Source organism: Clupea harengus, chromosome 23, assembly GCF_900700415.2.
Source record: "Clupea harengus chromosome 23, Ch_v2.0.2, whole genome shotgun sequence".
Taxonomy (NCBI): domain Eukaryota; kingdom Metazoa; phylum Chordata; class Actinopteri; order Clupeiformes; family Clupeidae; genus Clupea; species Clupea harengus.
The window spans coordinates 8309756-8319850 of NC_045174.1; the positions used below are offsets into that span (position 1 = coordinate 8309756).

At 45.9% G+C, this 10095-nt stretch overlaps 1 protein-coding gene across 3 annotated transcripts in view; it reads right to left on the bottom strand.

The window, feature by feature from the left end:
• Positions 1 to 9488, bottom strand: part of ccdc186 (coiled-coil domain-containing protein 186) — a 35603-nt gene extending 26115 nt beyond the window's left edge. Inside the window, exons 1-3 of one of the 3 annotated variants that reach the window (XM_031560667.2) lie at positions 9314 to 9488; positions 5649 to 6685; positions 1309 to 1435 (exon numbers count right to left, since the gene is read on the bottom strand). In XM_031560667.2, the coding sequence (XP_031416527.1) occupies positions 1309 to 1435; positions 5649 to 6649 (1128 nt within the window). In that variant the 5' untranslated portion in view covers positions 6650 to 6685; positions 9314 to 9488. Of the gene's footprint in view, positions 1 to 1308; positions 1436 to 5648; positions 6686 to 6868; positions 7385 to 9313 lie in introns of those variants that run through there. The other 2 variants (XM_031560665.2, XM_031560666.2) reach the window with 2 other exon arrangements.
• Positions 9489 to 10095: the final 607 nt, after the last annotated feature.

Below are 10095 nucleotides of genomic sequence, written 5' to 3' on the forward strand. Positions count from 1 at the left end.
TCTGAGGAGGCAATTATAGCCGTCTCAAGGTTAGTGGGATGATTTACAACCTCGGGTGGCTCCCGGTGCTGTCTGCATGCTTGCTGTTGATCTCCAGCACGCACCTCAGGCATGCAGGGGATTGGTGTTTGTGTGTAGTGTGCAGTGGAGTGGAGTGTGCACCCATCAGCTCGTCGTTTGGCGCTCGCTACTGTTTCTGATCAGGCACTCCTCCAGGCGCCCTGTTCACTCAGAAATCATAAAGTAGCGCGATTGATTGCCGCGGCCATAAAAAAAAAAGGGGGGCCTGTGAAGTCTCGAAGCCTGTACACTCATGTTAATGAGCACTTCAGGTATTGATGTTTTTCAAGAGGCCCCCGGGAGCTAGATTTAGCCCGGCCAATCAGGCGCTTCTCATTCAGCGACTGGTGTGAAAGTGAAAGATGCTGTAGCAAACGAACGGGTGCTGTTCTGAAGTGGCGAGTCCTTTTTTGTGGGGATGAAGGTACTGATGGAGAGGAGTAGGGGTGTGTGTGTGTGTGTGTGTGTGTGTGTGTGTGTGTGTTTCCCAAGGGCTGAGGGTGGGGAGGTGTCGGTCCAAAAGTAGCACACAGGAAGAAACGTGTGCAAATACACAGAGACACTGCAAACTCACATATATAACAAGTAGGCTCACAGTACATAATACAGAAAATCTGTCTGTCTGTCTGTCTGTCTGTCTCTGTTTGTCTGTCTCACATTTCCTCTATCACCACCCCTCATTGCTGGTCTCTCGGTCTCACAGGGGTCCTCTTTCACTCTCCATCTGCCTGTGATCTCTGCCTGTGGCTTGGGGTGAGGGGGAGCATTGCTCAAACAACCCCCCCCCTCTGTGCGTAGGATGATGACAGGGCCTCCCCGGACTGCATAAATGTGGCTCTGGGGTCTGAGCTATGAGGTGGACTCAGATGGGGAGGACCAGCAGCTGTGTGTGGCTCCTGTGTGGTTTCAGCCGGGCGGGCGGGGCTAAAGCCCCCTCTTTACCGCTCTGATTGCTTTGGCTCGGTTTCTGGATGGGGGAGCTTGGAAGAGTGTGTGTGTGTGTGTGTATGTGTGTGTGTGTGTATGTGTGTGTGTGTGTGTGTGTGTGTGTGTGTGTGTGTGTGTGTGTGTGTGTATGTGTGTGTGTGTGTGTGTGTGTGTGTGTGTGTGGGGGGGGGGGGGGGGTGCGGTAAAATCGTAGGGAGTATTGATTGCTTGTGTCCTGCAATAGAAGCTCGTGCACCATGGCAACGCTGTGACCCGTGTTCTCTCAGGCTGACTCCTATGAGAGCTGGCTGTGAGCTTTACCTTCTTGATGCTGGACACGTGCTGCTTCTCTGTCTCCATCCTCCTCCTCAGCTCGTCCCTCATGTCGTCCTTCTCCGAGCAGATGCCCAGGATCAGCTCCTGGTGCCGTCGGTTCTCCTCCAGCAACCTGGAACCACAGCACGGGGAACGTTCAGAACATCGCGGGCCAAATCAAGGACTAGACATAGTGTATGGACGTGTGCGGTACACTAAACACTCTTCTGGGCTGGGTAGTCTCTGTGTGTTTCCTGAACATGCAGCTTTGGGGATTCTTGGGGATTTGTTAGTGTAGATTTAAAACAGTGCCCAATAGGTTATAATATATACAATAATACTCGGGAATGCTTACAGAGTGAGCCACTGGCGTCTGAGAAAAAGGAAATAGGAAAGGGCAAATTGCTGATGAAGGCTCCACACGCTTGGAAATTGCCTTGACCCATGCACATAACCCCCAGATAATAACCTATTATTTAATTCAGCCCTGCAAAATGTCCAGTTTGGCTGAGAAACAACAACCTTGGAAGCAGTGGTGTTCCGACTGCCTTCCCACGCAGCACGGATCAAGGTCACTTCATTCCAGCCCAAACTAGGCCACATCTCTGCTCTGCTCTGCTCTCCTTCTGCTTAATCAGAACACAGCATTCTGGAACTCTGGAGAAGCAGCGCGTGGGCTTCAGAACCCCACAACAACCATGACCGGTGAGAGCACAACACCAGATGCTCCCTTGGCAAACCGAATCAGGGAGCCACAACGACATCACTGGGCCTCTGGAATAACAGACACCCAAAACAGACTGCAAAGCACCCACGAGAGAGGAGTGGCCTGTCAGCTAGCCCTTATCTCTGTTTAGCATCGTAAACGTAACGTAGACGTAGACACACACACACGCAGAAGCCCGATAGCATTGACAGACATCATATGTGATTTAAATGGAGAACAGGAACAAGAACAGAACACAGATGACTGGCACTGATATGAGTCATCTGGGAGGGAGGCAAACAAGCATGCGCTGTGTCCCGGCGGGAGCTCAAACACACAGCGGAGCTCGGCTCTATTCAGCTGGAGGGCCGCTGTGCTACGCCAGGCTATTCTGGGGCTATTCTTCACAGCGCTGGCCTACTGAGCTAACTAGAGATAAGGGAAATTAATTACACAACGTGTTACATAGAGAGAGAGAGAAGGAGAGAGAGAGAGGTCTCGGATAAAGTGAGCCATTGCAGCAAGCTGTTCTGATAACGTCTCACAGAGCGAGAGAAAGAGCATTTTTGCTTCTTTTTTTTTCACCCCAACAAACGTATCCTTTAGGCTATCTTGTATGAGCTTGTTTATTTATAGGCTTTGTACTTGTGTTGAAAACATACAGATTACACCACCTCATCATCTCCACCCTTGTGCTCTATCTCTGATGTGTCCATTTAAAACACGGCGAGGCTTGCTTGATACAATGGACGATGAAAGCAGTTCTTCAACAAAAGACTGTTTGACTGCGGTAATGAAAATAGTAGATATCAGCACTAGTCTAAACAGTAAGCCTGTTTTTTTCCTGGAATTTGGCAAGCTTGGGTTTTACCTTTACCACAACCAACTCTTGAGGCAGATGTTTCAGCCTATGGTCAATATACTGTTACACTGTTAGTTATTAGTCGTATCCAATAGTATGTACCGCTCAACACCTACTGCATGCTAGGCAACGCCACAGATTGCCTACTTGGCAACGCTTCAGGAATGTTGGGAATCATCTCGGAACTGAGTTTCGATTGTTTCTGTTTCACCTAGTGGGGTAACCCTTGACGACGACCACCGTGTCTGCACCTCTCATCCAAACAGAGCACTATTAAATTCTCAATTTCCTGTCGGTAATCTTTGCCCTGACTTCTTCAGGGACAATAAACAATAGCCCAAATCACATGATACGGGAGCATTCCTGGCTACACCAGCAGTTTCCTGAAGACCTGGGGCCTCACATACAAATGCATGCAACACAAGAACGCTGTGTACGCCATGTATGCAATACAGAGTTTAACAATGGCAGCTTTAGCCTCATTACGACATTGCCAAGGGAACATGTAATGAGACGGTGCCAATGTTCTGTTCCATGATGATGGCTAATTAACTGTTTCAGATTTTCCTTCCACACTGGGCTTCTAGACAACAGCCAGGTGCATAACGTTTAGATGTGGTTGACCAGGCTAACATTAAAGCCGCGCAAGTTGAAATTGCAGCAATGTAAGCAGAGCGATTGACTGCTTACACACATAAAGGCATTTTCGGAGGTAGAGTCTGACTCTGTTAATTGAAAACATTCTCATTCCGTCAACATGCAAATTATCTGTGTTCCAGAAATATGACTGACTAATATAGTGGCACGGTGGCCTGGATCTACTCATGATTAATGTATCTTAAGGTGACAGGGTGCTCAATGGGTGGCTTCTTGAGACACAATTAATTTGATTTTTTATTTATGTGTGAAGTTATTTTGATTTTGTTTAACTGCCCATCAAGACACCGTAGTTACCTGGTTAAAGATGTGGCTGCTAAACACCCCTCGTCAACTCCCAGACCGAGGATTATTTTGGTGTGGCTCTGAGTGATGAGGAAAGGGCACGGATTGGCACGCCCGGCCTCACAGTTCACTGCATTTATAGCCACTGCCACACTCTGCCCCTCCAACTACTTTTTTTTGTGATGATGACAAACTGCCAAATAAAATATGTTTTCTTGTCTTTACGCCATATAGGAGCACTTCCACCTCGCATTCCCTGAAATGTCCTCTTTGGCTGACTGCTGCTTGCTTTTGCCATTTTGTTTCAATCTGAACACGGAGCGTAACTGAGGGAGGAACAGAGGGCGGAGTGTGGAGTGTGGTGCTCGTGTGCTCAATTTCTCGTCGATCTGGATGTACAAAGAAAAGGTGTGTGGAATCTTGCATACGCACATACATTATGTGTTCCCAGCTTTGTACACACCTTACGTTTTAGTATGAATTCTACGCAGGGCTTTGTACACGAAACCCCAGAGGTGTGAGAATGTGAGGAAGCGCTTTTCGGTTATTATGGTTCCACAAACGTTTCAGACTCGGAAATAAATGAGCTATTTACAGTCTAGACTGCAGTGTGCTAACAAGTGTATAGAGGCTTCATTGTTGGGCGCATGCAAATTAGCACACTGTGCTCCCTCTCATGTTAACAGAAGTGCCCCCTCCAGGAGGTACTCTGAACTCTAGGGGATCTCCTGTAGTACATGGAGAGAGAGAAAGAGAGGGAGAGAGAGAAAGAGAGAGAGAGAGAGAGAGAGAGAGAGAGAGAGAGAGAAAGAGAGACAGTGTGTTGCAGAAGTGAAAGGATTACACAAATCCAGAGAGCAGGTAAATCTGAAGTGGATGTACCCTTTTCTGGCCCAGATAAGGCCTGGATTTGGCCCTAATCCGGTATGCTCAGATGTCAGCTCCTAGCTGGGATGTCAAAAGCAAGCCTACATAAGCAGGAGGCCTGACACTGAGGCATGACAGCCTCCTAAGGCGGCCAGTATACTCCTGCGAACACAGGCCCAATCCAAGCATACGAGTGTACTTTGGAGGCACCCATGCACACGTCTGTGTCTGGTGTGTGTGTGTGTGTGTGTGTGTGTGTGTGTCCTGCAGAGCTTTTTAGTCAAATGGTAATTCAAAGACTCTCCTCATTAGGGGTGGGAATCTCTTGGCACCTCACGATTCGATTCGATTCCGATTCAGAGGTCAACGATTCGATTCTAAACCGATTCTCGATTCTAAACCGATTATCGATTCTAAACCGATAAAACGATTATCGATGCATCTCGATTTTTAAAACATTTGAGTTTGCTACTCAGAGTCTCAAATCACTTCCTACTTTGTGTTTGATAATTAAAGAAAATCAACAGATCTATTTTTTATTAGAGAAAAAGTGTGTCCTTGTCACAATTATGACTTCCTATGAACAATGCAATAATCGATGCAGCTTGCATTTCAACACAAAATGAATGTGTGTAAAAAAAAAAAAAAAAAAAAAAAAAATGTTTTTATTTTAAAAAAAAATCGATTATGAACTTTTCTGAATCGAGACAGAATCGTTCTAGAGAGAATCGAGAGAAATCGAAAAATCGATTTTTTCCCCCACCCCTACTCCTCATCCAATAATCCCTTTCTTTTTGTGTCATTCAGGCAGTTCATTAAGAGCAGTTTCAGTGAAGACCCTTAACAGAACGCGAGTAACACAATAATCCAGTCTGTTAGTATGGATTTACTCTGCCCCGGGAAGGTCATCCTGGGACTGTTCTGAGAACAACAACAGAAGAAAAAGAAAAAGAGAAAACAGCAACTCACTTCTTGATGGCTTTCTCCTGCTGAGAGTACTTGTGCTGGATGCACCTCTCAAAGGAGATCTTGGGGATCCCGTTGGGGGGGCTCCCCCGGTGGCCCCCGTCCTCCCCCGGCAGCTGGCATGACAGCAGCTCCGACTCCAGCTCGTCCAGCAGGGACTCCTGCGAGAGGGAGCGCTGGATCTCGGACATCAGCTTCCGGCTGCAGTCCGTGTCGTACGGGCTGGAGCTGGTGTTTGTGTTGGGAGCCAGGGTGGGGCTCGGGTAGGGGGAGTGTGGGCTGTTTTTACCCGAGGTTTTCACACAGTCTGGGGGAGTGGAAGGGCTTCGGTCCCCTGCACTGTGAGGAGAGCCTGGGGTGTCGGTGCTGGGGCCATTAGCCACTGGGGCAACAGGCATGGGCACCTCACTCTGAGCCTGAGTGGGCTCTGCTAGTCCAGCTCTATCGGCAGAGGAACATTCTGTCGTCCCGTCTAATCCGGTCGGAGAAGATGTCTCAGCTCCATCTAGAACAGCGGGTGAGGACTGTAGTGCTCCGTCAAGAACCACTGGAGAACATTCCACAATCCCATCCAAGATGACCGGAGAAAGTTCGTCTACCCCATCCAGAACTGCAGGGGACGATTCCTGTATTAGAGAGAGCGGTGACGGCTCAACCATTTCGGCGGGGGAACCTTCTGGAGATGCGTCTGGAGCCCCGGTCGGAGTCCTGTCGTCCATGGATGAGGTGCCGCTGTCGCAGCTGATGTTCCCGTCGGCCAGAGACTGAGTGTCTGTTCCGAGATCGCTCCTGTCCCCGTTCTCCGACGGCGCCCTGTCCAACTCGGCGCTGTCCGGCTCCTCCGCTTCCCTGTCATTCTCCTTGGCGCTGGTACCAATACACTTGGTCAACAGCTCGCTGCTGATGACCTGCTCTGAACCCTCGGGCGCCGCGCTGACCTCCAACACCACCTGTGGGTCGGCAGCGTTCACCACCTGCTCTTCCTGATGGTCTGACTGCTCCATGCTCACCTTCACGTCCTCCGGAGCTGTAAGCTGAGGCTGAGAGAGAAATAAGAAGTAGTAAGAAGAAGTGTCTTACAGGAAGAACAGGTGCCAACACACAACTTGCAATACAGTGCAATTACAATGATTTAGCATACAGTAAACCTACATTAAATACTTGAATACACATATAATCAATCCTTGAATGTTTAGGGGATAGTAAACATACATTAAACATACATTAAAAACCATAATGTTTGAGACAACAGGCATCATGACATCCAGCAAATCCTTCCAACCGAGTAAGGCTCCACAAGTTTACAAAGCACTTTCAAACTCTTCCTTCCTTCAAACGCTTCCTTCTGTGATAAAAACAGAGACTGAAAATGTCCCGATCCACATAGTCCACCTGACCTGCAACACTACCTCAACCGGTGAGGAGAGAACTGCTTTGCTTGCACAGAGAGGCATTCAGGAACACACCCAGCCAACACAAGAGTGGGAAGGCCCCGGGGTGTGGCATTGACGCACACACAATGAGACAGCAGCTCTGGTTCCACCCAGAGGCAGAGAGATCTAATGGTGAAATCCTTGTCAAATGCTGTCTGTGTTTCAATTGATCATCCAGCAATTTGGTTTCTGTCTGTGTTTCAATTGATCATCCAGCAATTTTGGTTTCTGGAGTCAGCAGTATGTCATTTGAATGAGATCGGTTACGATTAGTTTCATATAATCCAGATCAAAAAAATATATAGTGTGTGCTGGTACTAACAGGAATTCCAGGAAGTCATTTCAGGACACTTTCTGTGAATTCAAAGAAGTCATTATGACGTGTGGGCTATTTTTGTCGCTTCCAAGACTTAGGTATGCACGTGTCAGTGAAATGACAACTGAAGGTGTGTATGTCTGTACTCTGCCCTTTGTTCATGTGTTTGAGTGCGGGTGTGTGTGTGTATGTGTGTCTCTGGAGGAGGAGAGTGGACAGTAAGATGACGACAGTACTGTTGCACTTTGCCCAATGTCTTAGCAGGTGTGATAAGGCATGTGAACACATGAAGGACGGCTGTAAATGGCACCTCACACCTCATCCTCAACACCACTTCTCACACAGGCATGCTCAGAGCAGAGTTCATTAGTTAGTTAGTATCACCTGACTATCGCTAGCAGCTAAGTGAAAACAGCCACATACTTAGTATGAAATCGCTTACTGTAGTGTTTACTATATGTGTTTATTCTTTGTGCTGATGAAAAAAAGAAAAACTCTCACCTTCCCTAAAGGCTAGTAGGACAAAGATTTGTTATGCGAGTATGAGTTGTAACCTTAATCTAAGCAAATGAAGAGGAGAAAACACTACAGTTAAAAGACATAAAGGTTTCTGTGGCTAAATGTGCGGTCAGCACTTCCTCAGCAGACATGACATGATGCCAAATAGTATGCCCCTAGACTGTATACTGCCAAGTAGTATGCCCCTAGACTGCAGGCCAAATATTTCAACCTGTCCACTACTTGTGAAGACAGGCTTTATTCCTGGCACAGTGATGAAGAAACTGTTCTTCTCCCTGGTACATGGTTGCACAATTGTGAAACCATTTCAATACTTATTAAAAACGAACATGAAATAGGACTCTTGAACCTAATGATGGATATGAATTATAATTAGAATATTTATAACTCTAGTAGGCTGTCAGGGACATCGGCAATTCTAAATTATATAGATTATGAATTACAAACGTGCGCAGTTAATGAAGAAACTATAAGGGAAGTGATTAGTCATGCTTTTTCTCGGATATCAGTGGAAAAATCTGTCGTGTCATTAAACATTTTTATCAGACTTCTTCATATTGCACATGGTAACTGCCTTTGGCTGCTGCTAGGTGACAGCAGTTATGTGAATCGATGGAAGACATTTATAAGATTTATATCTAGCTAGATACCTCTGCTAGTCTAGGTGGAAAGTCATCTTACCATACTTGACATCAGTCAGATTCTTTCTGTGCCTCGTTAGTGTGATCGGCTGCTATTTTCATCACAAGAATGTCTTACAATTGAATATATTCATAAATTAACCAAAGACACTCAGCCCACTGACTAGGCACCTGTTTCAGCTTGTACATTAGCTAGCAATGCTACCCAACCACATCGATTTAATCTTTAAATGGCAAGAGACTTTAACTACCTAAGCGACCAAATACCGCTAAAATGTATTATGCCACCATCACATACATATGAATATCACACAAACACAATTGACAATTCTGGTTAGAGGTGTAACTTGGACAAGGCATCGTTTGCTTAACATAACCAGTTACCATTATAAGGTTTACTAACCCAGCTATCGATAGATAGCAGGCTAACCTACCAGTAGATGAAATAGAATCAACTGTCAGCTGGGAAGAGGCTGTGTAACTTGCCAAAACGTCAAATGGAAAATCCCGGTGCTTGTTGTGTATTGTGGCACGGTACTTCTTAATTTACTAACTGATGTAAAATACCTTCGTTTCATATTTTCACCAGCTGCTTACAACAGTGCTAACTCGCTAGCTAGGTGAACGCAAAAGAGCCAGATAACGCTACTGGTTGTTAGCATGCCAGCTTGCTAGCAAAAGCTAATCAACATGCAATGCCTTGCAGAAAGGTTATGATATAATTGTTGCTAATAGCAATGTTTTATGGGAGGCACCTACCGTTAGCAGGTTTATGATAAATCCATTTCTCTCAGCTAATATTTGGCCAGTGGCAAAATGTGGAATCCCTTTGGTTAGTAACCACCAAGACGGGTCGCTCTGAGGTGACACATCAACAAATATGGCCACTGCAGGAAAAGCGGCTCCGACTTGGACCAATAATTGTCCGCTGGTGCTGTGCGCTCATGACGTGAAAATACAGTCGGAGTGGTCGAAGTTAGAAGAATTTTTTTTTTAAAGTGGTTAAAGACAACGCATAAAGTACATTTAAGTGAAGTGGAGGCATCTTATACAACTTATTGGGTATTTTACATGACTGTGCAAAGGTACATGAAATGAGTCTTAAGTATATTTGTTCAACTGGACAAGGTAGAATAGTTTCGTGCTAGGAGTTAAAAAAAAAATAACGGGTACATAGCTGGGCTTCCATCCACCCCATTCGTATCTTTTATACGCATTTATGAAAATTCGGCTTAAAAATGCGAATCAGTGCGCGTTTTTATCAGCTGTCTTATGCGAATTAAAAATGGACACTCCTAATCAAGGTACTAGTTGTGAACAGCTGTGGGAGCAAAACGTAAGGATGTCACAGCAACCTTAAAACCTGATACAATTGCAACAAAAGCTAATTTATAAGAAATAAACCCGTTTCCATCTACCTTAGTCGCATTACACCCTATACGAATAGCGAGTTAATCCACCCCCCTTAAGCGAATCGAATATTTATTCGCATTAGATTTAATGCAAATGTCAAGCGTTTCCAGTCCGAATTTCATACCGGA